This window comes from Fragaria vesca, linkage group LG2, assembly GCF_000184155.1.
Source record: "Fragaria vesca subsp. vesca linkage group LG2, FraVesHawaii_1.0, whole genome shotgun sequence".
In the NCBI taxonomy this organism is placed as follows: domain Eukaryota; kingdom Viridiplantae; phylum Streptophyta; class Magnoliopsida; order Rosales; family Rosaceae; genus Fragaria; species Fragaria vesca.
The window spans coordinates 24,789,942-24,816,941 of record NC_020492.1 but is presented as its reverse complement, the minus strand read 5'-3'; the positions used below and the strand labels follow the sequence as shown (position 1 = coordinate 24,816,941).

General features: G+C 37.9%; 1 protein-coding gene across 1 annotated transcript; it reads left to right on the top strand.

Annotated features, from left to right (window-relative positions):
* Positions 1–16,391: 16,391 nt before the first annotated feature.
* LOC101301934 (serine/threonine-protein kinase KIC1-like) lies at positions 16,392–26,614 on the top strand. Its single transcript, XM_004291458.1, has 21 exons — positions 16,392–16,511; positions 16,895–17,142; positions 17,547–17,603; positions 19,092–19,119; positions 19,206–19,328; positions 20,074–20,185; positions 20,431–20,468; positions 20,600–20,653; positions 21,007–21,075; positions 21,243–21,359; positions 21,492–21,560; positions 22,635–22,714; positions 22,876–23,001; positions 23,101–23,320; positions 23,869–23,961; positions 24,045–24,212; positions 24,635–24,756; positions 24,881–25,013; positions 25,587–25,713; positions 25,825–26,016; positions 26,519–26,614. The coding sequence occupies exons 2-20, from the start codon at positions 17,048–17,050 to the stop codon at positions 25,851–25,853; spliced, it is 1,860 nt and encodes a 619-aa protein (XP_004291506.1). The 5' UTR covers positions 16,392–16,511; positions 16,895–17,047; the 3' UTR covers positions 25,854–26,016; positions 26,519–26,614.
* Positions 26,615–27,000: the final 386 nt, after the last annotated feature.

Here is a 27,000-nt window from a genome sequence, read left to right as displayed (position 1 = left end):
CAAACATTAGAGTAATCACAGTTATATTATAAGATCAAAGTATAGAAAAGGTTTTTATATCACTTGAGCACTCCCCTATTGTTAATTGCTTACCTATCTTCATAACCAAGTTAATTAGAACTTCATATTTGCCCTTCAATTCATACATAGCCGATAAACTCGAATAATCTGCCCTAATTTTGACCATGAAGCAGCTTTGGGGACACAATTGTAGAGATAGAGAAACTTGTTGTTGCCATGCTTTGATAGCTAAATGTATAAGTTAAGGGTTCTAGCATTTGAACATTTAAGTTGTGTAGGACACAAAATTGCGAAAACGATGTTCGACGCATTCTTATAATTTTTTTTAACTTCTGATTTTTTGCTTCCTGGTTTGAACAGATTAACTTCCCCGCTAACTTTAACAAAAAAAAAAAATGCAAGAGGGTAAAGTAGTCATACCACAATGTATATGGTGCTCATATGGTTTTTAATTTTCTATGAAGAATGGTGCTCCTGGTGGTTAGAAATGTTAAGAGGGTGGTCTATAGTTGTAAGACAGAATAAAATAGCAAAATAAACCAAAGGCGAGAGGACGAAAGAATAAGGGAGATTAAGGTGTCACGTGAGCACGTGCAATAGCAGTGAGAGTCGGTGCATCGTTTCTCATAAAGAAAAGCGATACGCACGAATTTTGCGGGGTGCGCACGGAGTCTGATTAAAACAAATAATCCTCTCGCTCTTTTATTTATTTTATTCCAAGTAGAAAATCAGCATTGCTTAAAATGTTTATTATATAAAGAGAATGACGAGAATATCCATGCCTCAACAATAGCTAGCTCCAAATAATTACAAGACTGTAGTCTTTGTTTCAGTGTCATTGTCCTAAGGTTCAAGTCTCCTTTATACTCCCTGTCGGGATTCATTGATTAGTTTCATGCATGCTTGTGTTCATGGACATCCTTAAGGTGTCTTTCATGTGTTGGCTTAGGGTTCTTCTTGTTTCAATTAAGCTCACTATCTTTGTTGATTTGCTTTCAAAATTTCAAGCTGATTATAAGCATGGTGATTTTGAGGCTTGCTTAGCCTCTCTTGTTTTCTTTTTTTCATTTTTTTGTTAATGGAAATGGAGTCGAGCTCCGATCAAATAGATACAACGTCACTCTGTAAAGTTAGGGATTGGGTATCTTATAATATAAAACTTAAGAATCTGCAAAGCAAACAAACCTATACTACCAATAATTGTTGAGAGCAATCGATTATTCACTAGCCAAAAATAACAGAAAAAAAAAACAAAAACAAAAAGCAAGGAAATCTCTCAAACCAGAATGAGACCGTTGTTAAGAATGTCTAGACAATTAGTGTATGTTTCGACAAATCAAAACAACACATGGAAGCACTCGATCAGAACCAGAGATAGGGCAAGGAGTGAGCGAGGCTCACATATTGAAAGCAAAACAAATAAAACTAACCCTCCCCGAGAGGGTCATCTTGCTCTAGCTCCTTTGCCGGACTCCCACCCACAGTCTTGGATGTTGGATTTGATTTTGGTTTGTTTCGATGACTACGAGGACTACCCATCTTCTTAGGCACCTTCCCAATAGTTATCGCAACCTCCACCATACCCTCATCCCATCGAGACCAATGATTTAAGTCTCACTTGTTTTGTTGTTATTTTTTGTTTCGTATAAATTGGTGAAAATCATGTTGTATACGATGAGTTTTCACTTCAAGTACTTTGTTCTTGAGCACCATAATCTTCATGAGTCATTAAGATAAAACTCATAAAGATGTTCGATGCACGAAAAATCTTTTAACGAAATTTTCATACAATTTGACATTCTTCGTTATCCTTAGTTATTACCGTCTCTCTCTTTCAAAGTTCAAACCCATATTATTAGAAGAAAATAGTGGAAGGAGGGAACGCCAAAACTCTATCTTGTGCAATATCAAGATGAATAGCTATATATATACCTCTATCAGTCCATCAAGTGATTTTCTTACCAAACGTATTGAAAAGCCACCCTCCCTTTTGGATAATGACATTACGAACAACTTTACGAGCTAATATGCAAAACCTTGCATAAGTGGTTATATATTATGGGTAATGTTAGGTGAACCATTTTTTGATGAACCACCTAAATCCCACCTTAGATGGCGGTTGATGTGGCAGTACCACGTATCAAATCATATTTTTTATTTTGTTAATTTTTTTTTTAGATTTCTTAATTACAAAATTCATTGTTTTTCTTTTTAACTTTCTTGAATTGATCTTAATTAATGATCATATAAAATAAGAGGAAATCCAAAGAATGAAGGAAAACGTATGAAGCCACAACTACTGCACTTTGCAATATCGATCTTTGCTAGCTAGCTGCAACTGGGGTTACTCTGATCAACATTATTCACTTGATCAAGAGCATTTTAACATAAAGAATGATATAAACCCTAAAATCAAAATAAGCCAGGCTGATTGGAGGAAGAACTCGACGGCTTTTCTTCATCAGAATTTCTTTTCTCCTATCTCTCTTCTTCCCTGTCGTCTCAAGCCTCAATCGCTCAAGTATCTCACCACCTCTTCAATTAAACATCTCACATATATACTCGACAAGAAGTAAGCATGGAATGGAGATTAAAGATTTTTGAATAACCGCAGCAATTTGTATATAAATCAAAATCACTCCTCCCCCTAAACCCTAATTCCAAATTGTATTTGTGATTTCATACTCAAGAGTCAAGAATGTATGGCAGAGCTTTCTTCAACGACGCTTGCTAGGAAAACAAATTCAGATTGAGAAGGTGTTGATGAATTGAATAAGAGGTGAGAAGGGATGAGAGGAGAACAAACCTCGTTCAATCAAGTCGTCGCGCACATAAGATCACGAAGAAAAAAATAGGATTTAAAAGTTTTGGTAAATTCAAGAAAGTTAAAAAGAAAAACAAGGAATTTTGTAATTAAGAAATATAAAAAAATAACAAAATAAAAATTATGATTTGATGACATGGTACTGCCACATCAACCGCCACCTAAGATGAGCTCTAAGTGGTTTACCAAAAAGTGGTTCATCTAGCATTACTCATATATTATTATACAACTTATATCATTCTTACAAGTCAAAGACTTACTTCACACCGCTAAGTTTCTGTTAATTAGCTAATTAAGCTTGTAAAGGACATGCTCGGATCTTGACTTAACTTTTAAGATTGCAGACAAGGAAGAAAAAAAAAAAACCAGAAAGCTAGGTTTTGCTTCGAGGGGAAGCAAGAAGGACGCAGAATCACTTAGGTAAGTAGCCAACTAAGTTGACCTAGTAGTTCAATAACGTTTCTCATATTCTATTTCCCCCGTTCCAGTATTACATAAGCAACCTATACTTACAAGCCACCCTTAAATATTATTTGTAATAAGCTCGCCCTGGCTGGTCATATCCAACCTTGCCGCGAGCAACTACTGATTCGTCTGACTCGTCTGCAAATAAACAAACAAACTAAACGAAGACCGACGCTGATAAAAGAACAGCTGGAATCAGAGAATCCTAAGCGCCAAGGACAGATCGACCAAGATCGAGTAGGGGAACCAAGAAAGATTAGCAATGGATGCTTATTATATACGAGTTGTACGTCCAGATTCCAGAACACACGGTTCGTACGTTTTAGTCCAGTCTTATCTGACGGACTGGTTGAGTGTTTATCTGAGGGCCGGGGCTTCTGTACTCGACCTCCGGAAGGACCACCGTGTCCAGCCGCGTACGACTTCTCTTTAACCGCTGAGCAAATAACTTTCAGGAGAAACACGTACATCAGTACGTACTGAATCTTTAACCCTAAACCCTTTCTACTCCAACTAGCCATCACCCCCTTAGTTCAGAATAATACTATGCTTGTGCATGCAAGAAAAATTGAATAGATTGTTTTGTAACTTTGCACAATCATGAGTTGCGAGCTTTAACAATTCGCTCGCTTATATAGTTTTATCTCCTGTTCAGGCTGGGTTGTAAATTTAGGTCCCAAGTCCTCTCTTTATATTTAACTTTAAATACTAGATTACCATGATGATTGAACCTAGCTTTGAACGAATGTGACACACATGGGCGGGATACTATAGTCATTCCTTCGACATTTCCCACTAGAATTACTTTATCAAATTTTGATGGTAAAGGCCTAGCTAGCTGCTGCTGCATATTGTTTTTGTCCTTTTGATTTCTGGATTAGGGAGTTTTGGCGTTCATGCATGCATGCATGCATCATTCCAGTTTTGGATTTGGGACTTCGGGTTTGTACGTATTTGTCATCACAAATAGTAGAAAAATAAAAACTCTCCAACAGTCCAATTAGCACCGCAACCCTTGTTCAAATCGTTTCTTTGTATAGTCCGAAGAAAGATCTTAATTATAGTGTAGTTCCCGCCCAATTCAAGTATATGGAAACTTATACCAATTATGTAGAGAATTGGAAAGAAAAGAGAGCGAAGAAAAAAAAAACAAGAGTAATTAATGTTGGTTAAAGAAAGTCATGTTACGTTGTATGAAATAGTGTTGGTTTTTACAAAATAGTTATTAGTGATTGATTGTTGATATCAGATCAACAAAGTATAACAATCTTAATTTAATCGTAACAATAAAGTATGACAATCTTAACTTGTTCATACTGATGAAGTCGTGCTAGACACACTCTTGAGCTCGCGGGTTAAGAATTGTGGGAATTGCATCCTCTACACACGACATCCTTCTTCTTCTTTATGCCACAAACACTTTTTCAACGCGCTGTATCTAACAGATAATACAATCAGGCCGACGGTGAATTCTACCTAATTCGTGCGTTGGTGGTTTTACGGCCGAGGCGTTTAGTTATCTTTGCCGGAAAGAAAAACAAGATAGAGACATCAATCTAAGTCGTTGGACCCGCCCACCTCCGCATTGACCGGCCCAGCCATCGATCCAAACCCATGCCCATATCTTTTTCGGGAACCCGCTGCTAAATCCCTCAACTAAATTCTCGCTGAAGGTACCCTAAAAGGCTAAAACCCTAGGACCCCAAAATAGAAACATCTAATCATTTCCTTTGTTTTCCTAGCTACCTCGCTCACAACGACTCAACGAGAACCGATACACTGCATCACCTAAAGTCATTGATTTGATAAGTACCTTCTTGATTGTAACAAGAGGAAGATCTAGATGATTTGGTCGGATTACAATTTAATTTCTTTGCTATATATGTGTTTCCAATTAATGGGAAACTTCTTAATGAAATACAATCGTTAGCTATATTCCTTTCGAAATTATTATATAGTTCCCAAGCTGTTTATATAAGGGTGGTGATTGAAACGATCTTGCGTTTGATATATGCACACCCACTAGACACAGTGTAAGTAAAAAAATCAATGTTTCCAGTCGATAAATTATCTATGTATTAGCTAGTCTGGCTAAGCTCTAGCAATGCATGAATCTGAGGACACTAGTTTGAAATAATAATGCCTATAATGACAACTTCATGGTTAATTCATCATCAGCTGAAAGTACTGTGCAACTTCATTTGAAATGAGACTTTCCGTGCCGACATATGATACGATTCACTCGAAGTCTTTGAGTTGGTCACCGATGATTGAAATTGGAGACTCGCAACCTAGCCTACGGGGTTTAGTCGAGATTTTTAGTTGGGATCTTTTCAGTTGTGTATACATTGTTCCATGCAGCTCGGAGCCTAGTTTGACTGATATGAACTATTTAATCAAGTTAAGGCTGTTTTGGCCACAATCCTCAGCAGGGACAGAGAGACAGTAGAAGTCAATGCTTCTAGGGATGCGGGGCATGTCACCGCGCGGACGCGGAATGTAGTAAGATTGTTGTAGTGCGCTGACCTGTACTTCTAATCAAACGAAAGTAGGGTTCCGGTGCCACCTTGCGGACGAGGATTTACAGTAGCTTCTTCGCCACCGATATCGATACTCGCGGTTGTAGCGAGCAGAGCAACCAAAGGAAAGGAAAACGAGAACGCAAGGGAGCTCCGGGGAGCTTAAAAAGTAAAGGGTGCAATGACTCCGGGGAGCTTGGAAAGTAAAGAGACAGAGCTCTGGAGAGCTTGAAAGGAAAAAGGTTGTTAAGGCGAGATGCTTTAGCGTCTGGGTTCGACTAGGTCGATAGTTGTATTGTATTTTTGTTGAGTTGTTAAGTGTGTAGCCAGAGGAAGAGCCTCGAACTCCTTTATATAGAGCTATTTAGGGCCACCGGTATTAGCCCAAAATATGTCAAAGACTTGTAGGAGTCTTTAACGATAATATTGCATCGTAAGCGATCCTTATCAACTTCTTGCCGTTGCTCTTCCAGAAGGTAGTAGAATTGGTTTAGAATGCCTTCTTGTCAAGGACGTGTGCATGGATCACATATTGCTTAGGATGATTGCATCCTCACTTGATTACGTCTCTCATCCATGCACTAATTGCACTTGCAATATATATATACACATATGTAGATAAGACAACTTTGAAAGTGTCATTCACGTCTAGGAATCCAAGACTTCTAGGCGAAGTCTTCCACTTCGCATGCATACTTTGGACTTGGTAGCTCGCGGGTCTTTATAGGCAATTAAATCAGCTCGCGCCCATTTGGTCTCCTTTTCTTAGGCGAACTCCTCTCTTCGCATGTATATAAACTCCGCCGCATACACACTGGACCTCATGTACCCATGTTGCACATATGATCATTCCTTATTAAACAACAATTAAGGATAAGTATTGCTCTTATCCAATTGAGACATTGCAGGCGGAGTCCGCGTCTCTCCTTCTTTCACGCGAATTCTCTTCTTGCTTCATGGCGAAGTCTCCCTCGCGAAGGCATCTCGCCTCGCTCAACCTTCTACACGAAGTCAGTCCACTTCTTGATCCCATGCAAAGTCCTTTTCGCATGTGAACTCTACTACCCAGCTCGCCTGATTTTGCTAGCGGGCCATCACTTGTAAACCCAATATTTCGGGCTCACCTGTATGACGTATACGATGAATTTAATTAATATTTACCTAAACAATTACTGTCTAGTAAAATATTAATTTGGGTGTAAACAAAGGCCACTATATTTACAGGGCTTCTGTATGTTAGGCTCTTGTCTTTTATTCTCAGCTGACGGATAGAGAATTCATGTACGTAGGTTCAATCTTTTCGTTTTCTTGTATATTTTGAATTTCTTTTTACCAGATAAAATAGGGTTCGAGCTGTGTTTGACCCCTATCCCTGTTGTGAACCTCTGATCGAGTGGCTAGAATAGTTTCCCAGGTTTGATATTCAGCTTCATATTCACTATAAATTGATTAAATTCTTCTTCTTCTTTTTTGGTATCTGAGGACTGAGGCATATGCACGTGTCCAATGTGTAGGTATATTGGCTATTGCTATTCAACACTAGGATCTCCTACTGCAATCAGGAAAGGATGTACAAGATCATGAAAGCATAAAGTCTAGAACAAAGTTCTGCATGATCAAAGGCTTCATGATAAAGAACAAGGTAATGAGATTTCAACATCTCATATATGGTAAGTAGATCTGGCTTTTAAGTTGATATGTTTTTGAATGAGGAAATTTTGGAAAAGTATAATTTCTAAAGACTTCCATATCAGGAACATTAATTGATAATTTGCAGGGTATCTTATTCCCATATCAGTAATGTCCATATCAGTACCTACATAAACATATCTGATCCTATATGCATAATCATTGTTCTCAGGTGATTAAAAAATTGATTTGTGTTTTATCTAATGGCTATGTTATAGCATGAAATTGGTATATGCGCTTTGGAAAGTGCAAAGTGATGGTTTTCTGATTGGATCTTTTCATAAATGAAATTTTATCTTGTTATTGAAAAACATTAGTTAAAGGGGAGTGTTTTACACTCTATAAATTGCTTCTAGTGTGTTTAGAAAATGTAGCTTTTTGTATGATTGAGAAAAGACTGTGTTAAGCATTGTCTCTAAGTTGATTGCGTGTTCATGCTCATCTTACAAACTGCATGTGTGTATTTCCTATAAACTAAGTCTCTCATTCTTACTTGCAGATGAATTGCATTTGAGATTGTTGAAGCTGGTTTCTGGTGGAAGAGAAAAACTGGTTGTGTATCATAACCAAGGAATATTGATTGTGTACGTCTCTCATTCTTACTTGCAGATGAATTGCATTTGAGATTGTTGAAGCTGGTTTCTGGTGGAAGAGAAAAACTGGTTGTGTATCAGAACCAAGGAATATTGATTGTGTACGTGTAGAATCATTAAACAAGAACTGAAAGTGATCTAGTTTCAGTGTTGCTGCATAAATACTGATTGTGTGTGAAAATCAGTTGCAACATGATCTAGTTGTGTGAGAACTAGCATAGCTGAGTGTGTGAGATCTCAGTTTAGCAATTCAGTTTCCTTTGATAAGGCTACTTGATCTGCATTACTTGTGTAAGAAGTAAGAAAAGTATATTGTATAAGTTGTGTAATTGTGTGAGAATTACCACTTGTAAACTTTTGAAGATTAAAGGAATAATCTTGCTTGGTGCTTTTTCCTTCTATTGAGGTTTTACACCAAGCCATTGAAATTACTTGTTCTATTTGTGTTGTATCTGTGTTTGATCCATTTCTATACTAATACAGTGTCCTAGTGTATATGTAGTTCTAGTGTATACTTTAGACTATATCAAAACATAATTGTACGTCCATTGAACCAACTACCAAAAGAATCTCACACACACGGATGAAGCTCTTAGAGCTATGCTGATCTGCTCCAGATGAAGTTATTTAGCAAACAAAAACTGTTGTTGATAAAGTAGATCAAGAATGATTCGATATGGGTTTAATGTTCCATTGTATTATTCCTCTTCAAATATGAGGTTTATATAGAGAAACAATTGTAGTGTTAATAAAAAAATATCTCCTACACCTATACATACAACACAAAGAAAGTAATATTTACAGTATTCTAAAGATAACAAATAACATGCAATTACATATTTACATGTCCAAAAAAAACATATTTACATGTCCAAAAAAATCTAGATGAGTTTGGTCTTATATCAGAGAAAGCTAGGAGAAAAGTATGGAGCTTAGGAATATACAGGGGGTGCATGGCAACTAGTAGGAAAGGACTGCATTTTTGTGTTGCAAACCCTAAAAGGATGTCTGTACTGTACATTGTTTTCCAAAATCAGCAGAGTTTTGCAAATTAATTTGTTCTTCCAAATTAACAATCCCTTGTTCACGTTGAATCAGTTCCGCCCCTAGCCTCTTCGCCTCTTTTCCCCGCCCAAACTAGTCACACTCATCAGTTCTACAACCTCGAAATCACATTCTGCTCTGCAGTACCGTCGTCCAGCCAAAAAGCTTCAACCCTTTGGATCTGAAATCAAAGAATTTGAACAGGAACGGAAGGCCAAAGAATTTGACTTTGAGCGCTTTGCCTTATTGTTTGTCTATGAATCCCCTCACTCCATCGATCCAGGTCTCATCTAACACGTTAACACGTTCATAGTCTCATCTTCTCTATCCCATGTACCTCTGCAAATTTTGAGACCTCTTTATTGTTTCTTCTTTGAGATATCAATGTAGGATAGAAATATTAATAACATTTACAGTTTGTTTATTTGTTTTGTTTTTTTTTTTTAGATTAAATTCAGTTTGCCCCCTCGTATTTTAGGTTAATAATCAGTTTGGTCCCATATCTTTTTTTTTAATAATGTTGGTCCTTGAAGTTCTATTTCACATCAGTTTAGTCCAATTTTTTAATTGTTCTTCTTACCATGACGTCATGCGCTGAGTTGTTCGCGACACAAGGGCCCAGTTTCTGACTTAAAAGGACAGAATAGTCATTTTATCATATTTGGGTATTTAAGGAAATGAGATGGGTTGACCACGGAAAGCCTACACTCGATGTTGACCCGAGCCCAGACTTCTCTCCCTCCTTCTCCGGTTGTCTCCTCTGTCTCTGGCCTGTTGTCTCCGGTTCCGGCCAGATGGCAAGACCACCACCGAAATGATCCTCTTCATCTCTTCATTCTAGCCCAGCTTATAGATCACACGTGCAACCAGAATCGGTGGAGATCTAAATCGTGAGTGCTCCACTGAGTTCACCGATTTCTGGCAAAATCTGGCATCCCCTCCGGTGGCGACTGGTAGTATCTTGTTCTCCTTTCTCTCCTCTACCTTTCTATGTCTTTTGTTCTTCAAATTGAAGCCTAATATGAAAACTCCATTTTCTCTGCATGTCGTTTTCCGGCGAAACCCACTGCTCCGGTCATCGATTTGGCCAACACCGGTGAGAATCTTCTTTACCTCTCCCTCCTCTTCATTTCAGTGTCTTACCTACCTGAATGAAGCCCTAACTCAGAAATCCCTTTTCATCTGTTTTTCTAGGTTCATGTCAAGGTCTTCCGATGATGGTGTTCTTCGAGCTTCCAGTGATCTCAACGAGTTGGGGTGAGGCCAGCTTTGAGTTGGAGAAGATTAGATGGAGTTTGAGGGGTTATGGGTGAGGCAGCAGCCTTGCTGGTTTTGGTAATGTTTCATTTTATCATATTTGAGGTGGCCGAAACCAGAGAAAACGGGCCGGAGACGGAGGAGACAGCCGGAGAAGGAGGGAGAGAAGTCTGGGCTCGGGTCAACACCGAGTGTAGGCTTTCCGTGGTCAACCCATCTCATTTCCTTAAATACCCAAATATGATAAAATGACTATTCTGCCCTTTTAAGTCAGAAACTGGGCCCTTGTGTCGCATATAACTCAGCGCATGACGTCATGGTAAGGAGGGCGATTCAAAAATTAGACTAAACTAATGTGAAATAGAACTTCAAGGACCAACGTTATTAAAAAAAAAGATATGAGACCAAACTGATTATTGACCTAAAATACGAGGGGGCAAACTGAATTTAATCCTTTTTTTTTTTTTGCAGGAAGTATAACTGTTGTGGAGGCTTAAGTTCTCTTCCTCGACGGGCAGGAGAAGATTGTACAATACATGTGGTTCATATGAACGAAAGTATGTTTACAGGATCGAAATGGATATGGATGTATGTATATGTATGAATGGTTGAGCAAAATGATATTTGAAAAACTATATTTCATCAAGTATATATCAAAAGAGTTTTAGATTAGAAAATAACTAATGGATGTTTAGCTGCAAAATTGAGTGGCAAAAACCCTAAACTCTCTTTTCAACCCCCCGACTCCTCTAAAAAAATTAGGGTTTCGCAAAAGAGAAATTCGCTCTTGTTCGGCTGCCTCGCGGCACTTGTGCTTGTCTTTGGCCTTGCCAACGTCTGACGAGTGTGGTCGGACGAGATTTTCTACATCCACTAGTGGAAAAAATAACATAGGAGACGGAATTAAAACAATTTCGTCCCGTCTCCTAAGTACCACTTAGGAGATGAAATTCAGTTCCGTAGCCTAAGACGTACTTAGGAGACCCTTAGGAGATGGAAATATTTACTTAGACGACAAATTTAAATAATAATAATAATAATATTAAACGTTTAGGCGACGGAATAGTATTTTGTCCCCGAAGATACTCTTAGGCGACGAAAAGACGGAATTAGATTCGTCGTTTAAGTTGATGTCTAATAAAACTAAATGGCGCGGATCGAGTTATTGGCTGTCAATTAGCTCCTATATGACTAGATCCAACGACCACTATTACTCCTTGTATCAAAACCCTTATTTATATTAAAACCATTGCATTAAACCCCAACTTCTTCATCTCTTCTTCAGCCTCATCTCGATCTCTCTCTTTTCCAACATCACCACCTCATCTCTCTCTCTTCTCCCACTCTCGATTTGCAACACCGAGCTTAGTTCAGGTCCTCCTCTCCAACATTAACATCGCCCTTTCCACCAACACAGACTCAGACTTCCAACATTAACAACGCCTTTTCCACCAACACCAATTTAGATCTGCGACTTCAGCTCAGCCAAAATAAAGTTATGGTGGTTGTTTCAGTAGATCTTGGTGGTGGGTTGGAGTTGTTGGAGGAGGGTTGGAGTTGAATCTGGGTGGTGGTGGTAGATCTTAGAGTCGATTTGGTAACCGTGGTGGTAATTGGGGGCAGAGGCAGTTCGAGATTGTTTTGGTGGTGGTGGTGGTATATGGGGCAGAGGTAGATATCAAGATTGTTTTGGTGGTGGTGGTGGTATTTGGGGAAGAGGCAAGTATACGAGTAGTTTGGTTTTTGGGTTTTGGTGGTTGGTTGGTTAGTTTGGGAACAAGGCAGATCATGATGGTTTGGTTTTGGTGGTAGTGGTAATTGGGACAGAGGACACCTGCCACATGCGGTGGCGGCGCCATAATTTTTTATTATTTTTATTTTTTGGCTTAGCGATGGAATCCAATAGCTCCGTCGCCTCAGAGCCTTCTTAGTCGACGCAAAGGTCGTCTGCAAGGGAAGAAAGGTTCTGTCGGCTAGAATCTCTCTTAGTCGACGAGCGGACTAAGTGTCGTCGGCTGGAAACCTACCTCACGACACTTACTCGACGGAACTTAGCCGACAAATCTTCCGTCGCCTAGGACCCTAACTAGAAGACAGAAAATGCTTCTTAAGCGACAAATCCCTTCCGTCGACTAAGAGCTAAAATCCTGTAGTGATCGAGGTTTGTTGCGTGGTCACGGATTGGGTATGGATCAGACCGGTTTCTTGCTGGGTTCTGTTGGCAGAATGAGGCTGTGGGAGAAGAGGACGGAGAAGATTTGGTGGTTTTCTAGGTTCGACCTTGCCCTAGGGTTTGTGATGGCTCTCCGGTGGTACGAAATATGTCGATGGTAGTGTGGCAAAGGCTGTTGCCGAAGGTTGTAGCGGTGGCCAAGGTGGTGGTGCGATGCAATGACGACTTCAATAGGGAGAGGATAAGTTGAGATCTTCCTGATCTGACCTTTGGTGTTTTAGGCCTCGGTTATGGGCCTGAGACCCAGGCTAGGGTTGGGCCTAAGTCCGGTTTCTTTTTATGTTTTATTTGGTTTTTGGTTTTTTAGAGTAGTTTGTTTTGTTTTCGTAGGATTTGGGTCATCCCTCCTCTTTGAGTGAGGGTTAGTACGTGGTGTTGTTTTGGTTCCGTATGGTTTGGGTCGTCCCTCCTCTTTAAGCGAGGGTTTAGTGGTGTTTTGGTAGGTTAGTGTCGGGGTCGTGTCGTTGGGTGTGCCATGGTTATGGTGTCGTTTTCATAGACTATTTTAACGTCAGTTTGTTCTTGTTATCAATGTAATGGGGAGGTTACATGTGCATATATGCTGATAGTTTTGGCATGTAGTGTTTGAAAGGGTTGTTTCTTTTTGAGGTTGACTGTGAGCATATATCAAGGCTTTTGGATTATATTAGGTTACGGTTTAACCTTTTTTAATTCTTGTCCACTGTAATCGCTGGTTGTAACGTTGGATTATATAATATAGATATTTTTTTCTCAAAGAAAAACTTGAGTGGCAGAATTTCTCAAGATCAAAGAAAGGCATCCATGATTAATTTTAACGATATCTTGTCGAATATGATTATTCTTCTCTTGTGGTTAACTTGCAAAGGGATGGTACTCGGTCTCCTTCATTCTTTGTGATCAAATCGCAATGGTGACCTCTGGTTTTTCCCTAGCTCTTGTAATTAACTCCTCATCTATGTAGAAGAGATGAAATGACTTCCCATAGTACCACAATGTAATTACTCGATTGATGAATTTGAGAATATTGTGGATTGACTGGTTTGGTTAGACTGAATTTCAGCTTAGCAATTGCACCACCGCTTAGATGGATATTGTGGATGTAATACCTAAACCTCCATATTTCTTCTAAAGCCTAAATGTTGTTTGTGAAGAAAAATCTCACATAAAAAAAGTGACATTTAATAATCTGTGGATCACATTCAATTGGATTCAGATGTTCTCCGATTAGAACTTAAAACTAACACCTAACGAATTATGCTGAAGAGGGAGTGTTAATGGAAAAGATCAAGTCACTCCTTTTTTTTTTGTAGTATTGGTCTTTCAGGTGTTGTCTATGTGCCAAGAAAGGCTAATTGTGCAGGTCAAACAATATCGAAGTTTGTAACCCGGTGGGAGGGGCGTTTTTCTTTGTTAGGGTTTGGTCCCCATTAATTGGCCCATAGATGTCATTTATGAACCCATAACTATTTCTGGTAGTAGGGAAGAGAGTGAGAATTTTTTTGTCCATCACCGATAATTCTCGTGTTTTGTAATCGTTTTTCTACCAGAATCCTGTCTTCATTCTAAACAAAAAAAAAAAAACTAACACGTAACGAAGTGTAAAATATAACTTATTTTTAATTTTTGCCTATTATAATGGTTCGCACGCAAACAAAAACAATACTGGCTCATTTCATGACTAGCGATGCTCCGTCTATTGCGGAGCAACTGCTTTGCACGAGTGGAGGGCTGCGTGCTCTCTCAACCAAGGAAGGGTAAAATTCCAGTGGCCAGCTCCACGAGCAACGTTGTCGGAACCTTAATCAAGTTGAATCAATGGCTCCACGTTCAACGGCTTTGGACTATAGAGGTTGAGGTTGCTTTGGTAAGGCGCATCTGGCACGATTTAGGTGAGGAAGAAGGCCGGCGAGCGACTGCAAAGGTGACAGGTCCATATGTTTGGCTAGCCTTTCGATTCAATAAATGGATGGGTTGGTTGTGAGGTGGACTGTGGGGCTCCATTTGGGTCCGATGGCATCGATTGAACCATTCTAAGATTGGAAATCATGACTGCCAAAGCCTCGTGGATGGTGGCTGGAAAGAGAAGCGGTGCAGACTTGGAAAAAGTGGCTGCACCAACATGCTGGGTTTGGATGTGGATGTGGGCTTGGGTCGTGGGCCTTGGGCTGAGCTCACTTTCAAAAAGATACAAAGATGAGATTGGGCAGATGTGCCTTCTCTAAAAAAAAAAATCCTAGCACTAGACCTATAGGGACAATTTATTTGTCTCAGTAGGGTTTTGAGTTGATAGACTGTGAGAGTTAGCTACATCTAAATGGTCGTATATGACTTGGAGTACCGCAATTGAGCGCCTTGGCTCTAGTGATATGCTTTCCTAGTATCTCTTTGTATCTAGTTTTTACCTCTGCTAAGCTCATGAATAAATGAACGCTTTATCTAATGTAATGGTACTATAAAACCCTCGTGATTCATGTATGTTGCCATTTTGGCCTTCGATTATCAATGAAAATTTTCATTTTGTCAAAAAATAAAAATAAATACTGGCTCCCTACTCTTTTTCATTTTTTGTTTCCCCTCAAACTCTCTTACGAATTTGTTTGTTTCGGTTCCCTATTTCACTATCCACATTCCAAACCATCACAAACAAAAAAACCTTAAAGCTCTCTCTCTCTCTCTCTCTCTCTCTCTCTAAGTCGACAGCCAACCACGAAATCCCACCCTCATCCGGCAGTGGTCTAAAGCTAGGCGAGTCTCTAGATTTGCTGAAGCCTTATGACTTTGCTACCGGATGAAAGATATGTCAGCAACCAATTACTATGAGTGGTAATTGGCCAGAGGTTCTTAACATCTTTGATTAGCGTGGCTTTTTAGATCGGGTTGGAGGTATGGCACCATAGACTCAAGGAGCAGATTTGGTTTAATCTTCTCGATTCCATCTCCGTCCTTATAGATTCATGGGAGGAGTTTTGGTCTGGAGGAGGTGTTGTTTGGTCTCTAAGTTCGTGGTGACGTTGGAGTTTCTTCTCCCTGGGTTGTGCTAGCGGCTGCGTGGGACAAGGCAGCGGCGTCTCACGGCGGCGATGTCTCATGAAGGCAACTTCATCTCATGACGGCAACGACGTTCTTCTTCCATGTTCTTCCTGCAATTGTGAAGGAAAGCTGGGCTAGGTCAACTGTTTTGGGTAGGTTTTAGTTTCTTTTGGGCTTTAGGCTGTTTTTTATTCTATAGTTTTCTACTACAATAAGTTTATTTCATTAGAACCCTAAACACTCTTGTGCCTAACCACTTTTTGTGCCTCATGACGTCTTATAACGTTATGAGTCTATTTTTCTATTAGTCTTTTTCTAGTTTTTTAGGTGAGATCTTAGCTTATAATTTATTTTCTATTAGATTGTACACTCACTTTGTTCTTAAGTGATCTGAAATTTGTAATGAGGGTAGTACCCATGAGTGATTTCAATGATCTTATTCGCCCTTTGGACACAAAACGATGGATCGAACCACTTTGTAAATTGTAACCTCTACTTAATTATGAATGACAAAATTGTCTTTAGATTAAAAAAAAAAAAAAAAAATACCACATTCCAAACCGAGATTTCCGTTTTCACTATAGTCGCATTTTTTTTGGTTACACTATAGTCGCATTTAACTCTACATTACAAATGGAAACAACTTTAGACAAAACGAGAAACTCCATTATTTATCTTTCATAAAAAACCAAAGCTTCTCTTCCATTATTTGAAGCTCCCAAAGCCTCTGTATAGAGGGAGGAGAGAGAGAGAGAGAGAGAGAGAGAAAGCCAGCGTGGTAAAGATTAGAAGAAACCCGAAAAGAGATCCATGTCCCCAATCCGTACATATCAAATCGCATTTCGGGTTTACAGGTAAAGTCTCAAATCTCAATGTCAGTCCCAAAAACCAATAAAAAAACTTAATCTTGACAAGAATTCTGTTCTGGGTTGTTTTCATTTCGCTTTTATCTGTTGGAATTCTGTTCTGGGTGTCCTGTAATTTCCCCAATTCATGTTGGGCTGTCACTTTAGCCAATCCCCACTTCACCTAACATGAGTTGGCCAATTTATAAGATACTCCAAATGATTTGCTTTCAGTCCAAGAGCTTTGTTGCATTGTGTTTATTTATTTGTGTTATCAAATTGTGTTCTTCACGTTTTCATGGTCCTTAATTGGTAGATTTGGCTTGAAAGATTACTTCATTGTCTCATTGACATGGTTTTGATTAGTTTTCTGGGTGGTGCTTCTGTTTCAGATTTGGTGTTTGAAGCCAATACTGGTTCTTGGTGAATTTGGTGTTGTGAATTGGGAGTTTTGACTGGGAAAGGCGAAATTTTTATATCATTGTAGCTTAGTAGTGTGTCCTTTGTTTACGGCTGAGTTGAGGAGAAGCAACTAGTGGATTGAAATGGACGATGCAGCAGGTTTGGTAGAAGCTGCAGGATCAAGATTTAGTCAGTTGGAGCTAATTGGACGGGGATCGTTTGGCGATGTGTACAAAGGGTAAGTTCTAGATTTGTAATGTATATCTCGTATGTTGTTGTCTCATTGTCTTGTTATGGTGAATTCTTAGTGTTATTGTATGTCAAATGAACAACTTTTGTAAATAATACCTGAGCAAAGCTTTACACTTAATAGTTCGTACATGTCAATTCCATTTAGTGTCACAACTAAATTTGTAATGTATATCTCGGGTTTACGGCTTTGTAAGATACTAGCAGATGGCTGTGCATATACACGCATAATTATCTCATGTGTACCATTGTTATTTCTGTACAATGTGTTTGATTTTGTTGAAAAGCTGTTTTAAGTTATGCCAGGTTTACTTTTTTTCTTCGTCACACTTTGGAGATTGATTGCACTGAGGTGGTGACCACTGACCCCTTTATCCCTTTCTGGATTAACAGGTTTGATAGGGATCTTAACAAAGAAGTTGCAATCAAAGTAATCGATTTGGAAGAGTCGTAAGTATACTATACTTCTCTATGTTACATGCTTGTTCTTCCTTTCGACTGCATGTAACTAGCCATAGTAGTAGCTTTAATCTATTACTTTATTACTTCTTCTAGTGGGCATATTTTTCTGCAGGCTGAACAATAGTATACATCAAATTTCCTGGGATCATACTGATAACCATATATGTATATTAGCTATATGAATAATTTCTAGCTTGTTACATGAAAAATTTTCCATGGTTCATACTGATAATTATCAGAAGTTTGTTACACTAAGACCATGTATTTAACTATTTATGGATCCCAGTACTTGGAATTGGTAACTGAGTTGTGGATTGTGAGTGTATTGGCATTGATTAGAGGTTTTCGTAAGTTTCCTTTGATGCCACCTGTGGTGACCTAGCACTGACAGCAGCTAAGCAGGGGCGGATCCAGCCCAGTCAAGACTGGGCTGGAGCCCAGGTGAGATATTGAGGCCCATAAAAAATACCACTTCATATGTTTATATAAAATAGAAATCAGGGCACAGTTGAGGGGTTTCGAACCTTAGTTGCCACAACAATATCCTACCTCCCCAACCAACCCTGCTAAGGTGACATTCATGCATTAGGGGGAATATTCTGCTATATATTTCACAATTTTTTGCCGATATCAATAATTTCTTGATATTTTCTTCGAAATATCCATCTTTTGGAGCATCAAAATATCCTCAATGGTCAAAATTTTAGTCATTGGTCTACCCTAGTTAGTTCCTCTCAATCTCACATTCACATTTTCCTCTCAATTCCTAATTCGTCTGTCGCCCGCACCATCTTACCTTGATTAGGATATTAGAGGATTTGGTGCTATGTATTCTGTTGAATTACAACGGCCACGGTGTTTAATCCTTAGAAAATTTCTCGCACTGTCGTCCTTCATTGAATTTTTTTTCATGTGCTACAATTAGCCCATGTGACATTTTCATCCTGGATCCGCCACTGGCTAAGGTACACATTTTTTCTGACTGAGATTCAACTACATAGTTATTATTATTAGAGGGGCTCAGATGGATCATAGATAGCTTGAATCACCTTTGCGTTCTGACACAATTCTGCTAATTGAAGTTAATCTATCTTTTATTAGATATTGTTGGTCCATGATGGCCTACCGGAAAGTCAATGTCGAATTAATAAAACATGATATTTGTTGGTAAGAAAAAGCTTTAGATGACTATCATTCTACCATCATCAACTTTCTGAATGATCTATTTTCCTGCATCATCGTGTATTTTGCAATGGTTTGCTGGACTTGCTGCCTAATTAATAGACGTGATTCTGTTCTTATGACTGTTGATTGCCCTTTAATGACAAACTTTTGTACTATGCATCCTTGGCTTGATTCATCATTATGCACTGTTGTCTATTACTAATCAATCTCATTCAAGCTTTTTTCTCCCATGTACTCAATTTCCATCAACCTTTGCTTCCATGTTAATTGTTGTCTTATTGTTGTATGCAGAGAGGATGAAATTGAGGACATTCAGAAGGTATTCACTCATAGTTTGATAGCTGGTATATTGCCATTCATGAAAAATGAAGATTTGGTGGCTAATTCTGCTCTTTTGTGTGCCAGGAAATTTCTGTTTTGTCACAATGTCGATCTCCTTATATTACAGAGTATTATGGTTCCTATCTCAACCAGACAAAACTATGGATAATTATGGAATACATGGCTGGTGGCTCTGTTGCTGATCTAGTAGGTCACTCCTGTTGTTTGTGCATACTCGTTGTTTTCAAATGAAGTTGCTCTTATGTAATGGCTTGTGGAACATTTATTTTATAAAGTGCCAATCTATCAGCATTATATTTCCTCTAAACACAATCTTTTGGGTGTTCTGTCATCATTTGTCAGTAATACTCATTGGATTAAGTGCTTTCTTGTAAGGTAAATTGCCATCTAGGAAGATATTGTTTGCCTGCTATAATCATGCGGAGTTCTTTGATACATTATTTGGTTTAGGTGATTGAGTCTGCAGAAAGTAGGACTATCAGACTTCCCTTTTTATGTTCTATATTATGATGCTACATGGCAATTCCTTAACAATGAGTTATACAAGATTAGTCCTTTAGTCCATTTGATGTTGCAATATATTATATATTAAGCAAACAGTCATTGGGGTTAAAATTTTGAAACTCCTATTTTGCCCTTACCTAATTTACAGAAGAGAAACATTCTATCAGAAGAGGTTAACATGGGAAAAATCTCCGTTGGTCATATAAAGTGGAAATATGAACCACTTCCAATTTCTTTTTCCTTTTTATCAGAAGACTCATTGTTTTTTTGTAGTTACAATTTATTTTGTTTTCTAATTTTTTGTTTACCTTTTCACACATTTTTTAGAAAAAACAAAACGCGGGAGGCTAATTTTGTCATATTCATATATATGGTTTATGTTAACTTGATGTAAAAACTTATAAATCATTTAATTGTGTTTATGCAGCTCCAGTCTGGTCCTCCACTAGATGAAACGTCAATGGCTTGCATTCTTCGTGACTTGCTGCATGCAATTGAATATTTACATAATGAAGGAAAAATTCACAGAGATATTAAAGGTTTTTCACTTCCCCCACTAAATTTTTAATTAATTATACATGTTTATCAACTATCACGGAATCATTTGAAATGTTTGATATCCTCTGCTTCACTTTGGGCTTGGCAGAGTAAGGTTTAGGCTTTCCCTTTCCAGCTATTCCATCTGGGGGCTCTTGTTATTGTTGTTAGAGTGTCATGTGAATTTCATTCATTTCACCTTTCTTGTTCCGGCTCATGTTTTGATTATATTTTATGAATCTTGCAGCGGCAAACATTTTATTGACAGAAAATGGTGATGTTAAGGTAATTTTTCTTGCTCAAAACACCTACAATTCATATAGAGAATTAACTAAGTGGAAGAATTATCTGTATTGAAGGTGTTGTTAAGTTTATCCGCGTTTGGTCTTCCTAGTTACGATTGTGACTTGTAACAGGTGGCAGACTTTGGTGTTTCCGCACAACTTACAAGGACAATATCAAGGAGAAAGGTAATACCATATCAAACTTAAATTTATTTTATTTGTTGTTGGTTAAACCAACTGAATGACCGTTAGGCATATGCTTAAATTTTTACGTATCTCAACTTATCTTTTTTTGTATCCCCACTTTATGTTCATTTCTGGTTTGTCTTTGGCCGATTTTCTCAGTGGTAAATGATTCTAAATTTGAGTTTGCTGACTAAAATGTTCTTTTCGGTTGTTGGGGAAGGAGGGGGAGGGTGACCATTGTATTTCCTACCACTAGCACTCACACATGATATGGAATGTTAGAATGCAATGTACAAGCAATATCACAATGTTGCATGCTAGCTAGAAAACACTAATTTTTTTAACAACCCCAGACATTTGTAGGAACACCATTCTGGATGGCTCCAGAAGTAATTCAAAATTCTGAAGGATACAATGAGAAGGTATCTATTGAACTAGTTATTTTCTTTCGTATATTTGTTTATTGAACCAGTTATTTTCTTTCGTATATTTGTTTATTGAACCAGTTATTTTCTTTCGTATATTTTGTCTTTTGGTGTTTAGACACCTCTCTCTCTCTCTCTCTCTCTCTCATGGACCTTCTATGCAGGCAGATATCTGGTCACTCGGAATCACTGCTATTGAGATGGCGAAAGGGGAGCCGCCACTTGCTGATCTTCACCCAATGAGAGTTCTTTTCATTATACCTCGAGAAAATCCACCTCAGGTCTTCCAGTATACTTTATTGTCACACTAATCACTTTATCCTTGCTAAAAAAAAATGTATTCAGATAAAATTCTCTTATTCATTTGGTATATTATTCACCATACAAGGTTTTTCTGTGTGTTTGTTGTGCAGTTGGATGAGCATTTTTCTCGATCTATGAAAGAATTTGTTTCACTATGTTTGAAGAAGGTACCCGCTGAGGTGAGTACTTGTATCATCGTTATATCCCACTGAAATTTTCATCCTTTGTTATTAATATATATAAGAACACACACACACACACACACACACACACACATATATATATATATATATTAAGAACCACTTACAATAAATTTTCTAAATCCCAGTATGTCCATTCTTCATAACATTCTAAAAGAAATGAATCTGATTGGGCAAAGAGGATGAAAATACAATTCAAGAGGAAAATAATCTGAAATAGAAAATTTGATCACTCTCTAGTATTAGTTAATGTTATCGTTTTCTCTCATTCATATCCTACTGAAATGGTTTAAGTCTTAACTGCCCTTCTAAAAGATTTATGAGAGAAAGCAAGATGATAATATAAGCGCAAAAGAGAACAGAGTTAGTTAAAACAGAACAAAAAAGGTAGAAAAGTACTGGCACCATATTCAAATTGGCCCCCCTTTTCTCCCAATTTAACTCCCATGAATATTGACTTAATGCCCTTATTTTTTATTTTTGTTTGAAAATTTGTAAGAGACTAGGAAGTATTATCCTGGCTATCACAGTTTGTAGGAACAGCCAGAAATTGGTCATTTTCAATCTGAATGGAGACTACATTATTGATCTATGTATAATTTATACTAAATGCAGTAGTCAGAAATATGAGGATATAATATCGTAGGAATTTGAAAGTGAGTCATGACCAACGAATACATATTTCCAGAAATTGGTCATTTTCAATCTGAATGGAGAATCACTACATTATTGATCTATGTATAATTTATACTAAATGCAGTTGTCAGAAATATGAGGATATAATATCGTAGGAATTTGAAAGTGAGTCATGACCAACGAATACATATTTCTTGTTGGTATTGGAGTCCAATTCAGAAGAGTGATCACTTCTATAATATGCTCTCCAGATAATCCTTGTCATGTATGTCGTTCTTATAGAATATGTGCATCCAATAATAACAATGAGACAAGATGGGAGTCTATCTCTTGTTCTTCAATATGACCGTTTAATGCCTTGTTTAATGAATTCTGCAAGTTTTCGTATTATTACTCTTTTATTTTCTTTCTTCTCAGCGTGCAAGTGCCAAGGAACTACTGAAGCACCGTTTTATTAGGACTGCTAGAAAGAGTCCAAGACTTCTTGAGAGAATAAGGTGCCATATATTGCTATATGCTTTTCATTTTCTTATATGCTTGTCACAAGGATGCTCACCTGATCTTTGGCTGTACACAACTGAATGCAACTTCGACTACTATATGAGCACATTCGTCTATCAGTGTGGTTTTAATTGGCTTGGTTTTTGTTATCTTACAGAGAACGTCCAAAGTACCCAATAAAGGAAGATGATGACACCACTAGAAATGGTCCTTCACCTAGAGGGGAGATATCTGATACCGTGAAGGTGACAAGAAATTTAAGAGATGAAACAGTTCGAGCTAGGTGGGTCAGAAATCGTTGATCACTTGTGTCTTTCTGATTGTATGGTTTAACTTTTCTGATTGTATGGTTTAACTTACTGACATGTCTCTTCATTTGCAGCGAACAGGGTAAGACCATGAAAAATGCTGGATGGGATTTCAGCATTGGATCACAGGGTACAGGGACTATTAGAAGTGTAGCAGCAGTAAAACCACCTCAGGCAAGAGAAAGAAAGCTAGAAGGTCGATTTAATCAGGTTACACCTGAAAGGCTCCCTGACAATAATAACCAACGTTTATCACCTGGGAGTGCACAACATGAGTTACTTGAAGACGATGATGTAACTCCTCTCTCTCTCTCTCAGAGACACATATTTGATCACACACCTAGACACATATTCGATACAAGTTGTAATCCTCACATCTCTTCTAAATAATTGGTCAAGGTTTGATGTAGAAACATGCCTAGTCATTCGCCAGTTTTATCATGCCAAGGGAAGATGCAGTGTGTGCTATAATAGTTGTATTGCAGCCCTACGAATAGTTCTCATAGGAAGTTCTGTTTTTGTGGCCGGTCAAGATTATCCAGATAAACTATCTACAACTTAACCGGCAATTGTTGCAGCGTTAAACTGTTAAATGATTTAATAAATGAGGTAGTATTGATATAGATTTTAGTCATCGTTAAGCTATTTAATGCTGGTTCCTGTTTTTTAATTTAATTTAATTTTAATTTTAATTTTAATTTTAATTTTTTACTTTTGAGCTCCCTCTGCTTTTGCTCTTTAAGGTAACCAAGATGCGCAGCTACAGTTATGCTTGTATCAATTTGTATGAAATTTCTTTAATTGACTCGAGTTGGCATCATAATTGTTTACACCAATTCCAGGAAGATTTGAGTGTAAGTGGGACTGGAACTGTTGTTATACGAACACCCAAAGGATCTCAGCCATCTTCTCAGTTTCGTGATCAAAACTCTCTGGTAATAATCTGTACTATTAGGAAAGAATACCAAGTATTGAAGTTTTAATTTTATGAACTGAGATTAGTCCTTTTGCTTTGTAGACCAGCAGCACATATGCTTCTTATGAAGACGTGTCTTCCAGTGGGACTGTTGTCTTTCGTGGCCAGCATGATGATTTTGATTCTCCTCGAACACCGAAATCAAGGTTGGGAAGTCAAGAGAGAACTTCAAGTTCTTCAATTGAAGATAGTGCCATGAATCTTGCAGAGGTGATTTTTACTCTATGATATCAATTAGTTCAGTTAATGTGATTAGGTTCTATGCGAGTCAGAATATCTGCAAAAATGTTGGTGGTATCTAACAATACGACATCCTCGTCACTAAGTAAACATCAATCTAGTGTAAAACTAAATAAACTAAATAGTTGCAGGTACATTCTTAAACATCTGAGGTACTCAGCAGTTATATTTTCTGTAAAGTATTTTTCACATATCGTTTATTGATTATAAGATTGACTATATTCCCAGATCCAGTCTCCTCTGATGTTTGAATCTGTATTGTTCTTCATCCTCATATTTCTGTTGAAATTCTAAATATGTTGGGAAAAAGAATCTAAATCCTGAAGTTCTTTCGCGTCTTTCAGGATGTTTACCTGTTGAAGCTGAACTTTTAGTTGACAATATTTATGCAGGCAAAGGCAGCAATTCAAGGGAGGAAAGGAAATATTAGAGAAAAGTCTGGACTGACGAAGGTCAACTATGATTCACAAGATAGCAGGTTAGGGCGGATGACAAATAGCTCTGATTCTTCCAGGTACATTTTCTGGGAATTTTCTTCCTGGAAATCTAGCTTTACCCACACTGCCACCCACACATGTATTCACCTATGTAATAGGGTTGAGAATTTCTAATTTATAGAGGAACTGTCCTCACCTCAGACAATCTCATGACTACTTTGACGCGCCAAAAGCATCTTCAAGATCATCTCAAGCCAGCGATGATGAGGAAAGTGAAAAAATTATATCATCATCTGCAGCATTATCAATGCTGCTTATCCCTTCTCTGAAAGAGGTGAGCACCAAAATATGTACGTACAATTAGCTAATTCCATATTGCGTCTGGGGATAACAGTGTGGTCTTAAGTTATACTTTCATTTTGCTTGTACTAATTTGGCTTTGTCTAAAACAATACCTTCAAGAACTACGTACTAGATGTCAAAGACATAAAGCAGTATTCTTTATCTTCTTTTCCTTCTTTTTTCTAGCTGAGGATAGTATTGTTGTCAGGATGTTTGGATGTTCCTTAAGTAAGAATCTAAGTAGCATTGGCTTGCACATTTCAAAGTACTTTGCAGTCCCCCAGGCTAGGTGCTTTCAATCAAAAATACTTGCTGCAGTAAAGCACGTGACACTTATTTATAGTAGGTTTCTGCAAAAGAACATTTGATGTCCCTAAGAAGGTTGCTTTATGGGAAGGAGATCGCATGTTCTAGGTTTAGGCTTATGACAGAAGTGGTTTCCAAGTTGTAGCTATTTAGTATCAGCAAACACTCATTCCTAGTGTATATGGTATCAACCTACCTGTTGTGTTACCTCTTCATATATGCAAACATGTTAAATGAGGTCATGGTGCCTTTAATGCAGGCGGTTGCGGAGGATTCAGAAGGGTCGGAAGTGCGGTCGGTTGCTAGGTCATTGGTGAATTTGGAGAGCTTGAGACCTGGAGTGTGTGAAGTTTTTGTTCAGCAAATTGCTTCAGCGATTAGTCAAGGTTTAACTAAACTACTCTCTCTCTCTCTCTCTCTCTCTATCTCGCTCTCTCTCTCGCCACTTATTATGGTGGCGTGTAGTCTATGAGACTCATAGAATAAAACCTTTGCAGTTCAAATAGTTCCAAAGAAACTTCCTTGAAAGATCTACATGAGCTGGCGGCTCGCATCTTCTCTAAGGGTAAGACAACTTCTGGAGAAATGCGAAACACGCCTACAGAAGCTGATAGCAAGAAAAGTCAGCAAAACAAGGAATTTCAGTCAAGGGCAAATATTAGTCCACTTGCCAGATTTTTGCTCTCGAGGTTTGTGAAATGGTTTCTTTCCCTTAATAGCTCATGTTGGTTTAGAAATCAGTACTTCAGGCAACTATTTTACACCTACTAAAAATAAGTTATTTCTAAACATCTTTCCTTTTATTTCCAAATTGATTTAACCTTGGTCTTTGTCTTTTGCCCTTTTTCTTCACATATAATATTTGAGCTAGGTCATTTCTTTTTCACCTTATAAGATACTCATAGTAGTGTAAAGAGAATAATCATTTAGATACGAACACTTTTCCCCTGTGTGTAAAATAATTCTCTAAGTAATTGGAGAGAAAAACACAAGGGCAAGAGAGTGTAAAAAGTAAAAAGAGAGCAAGTTGAAAAATGCGAAGACTGAGCAATAAGTTAACTTTGCATAAATTAGACTGAGAGAAATGCTAAAAAGTCTTCTTGCAGATAAATGTTTCTCCCTTCTTAGAACCGGAGAATTATTATTCTCATGCACAAATATCTGATGCTTGATTATAATTTTGTTATACAGATGGCAAGGCCAAGTTTCACGTGATCTAAATCCAGCTTAAAAGAGGTTTGAGTGGTGAATGAATATTTGATTTGTAGTGTGATTCATGCTTATGCGGTTGTTCTCCGATTCAATGTACATATCATTGTAAGAAACTATGTCTCATTATCTTTAATATTTAGATTTTTTGGTGTTACATTTTTTTTCCTAGTAGCTGCATTGTTAGGAATTTGCTATATTATAAGATTACCATTGTAATGTTTACGAAATTTTTAGAGCTAACTGCATTTTGATCCCCTCGACTATGATGGTGATAACATTTCAGTACCCATTTGGCCATTTATCAAGGTTTATGATGTACTTTTGTTCGGCGTCCTCTGCTTGTTTTGAGTACATTGTTGGTTTCTAAAATTAAAAGTGCAATTTTGACTCTTGAGAGAAATAAGTGGTTATAGGATTAAACTGAAACATAGCAAACTTATGAGAATATATTGAAGCCAAGC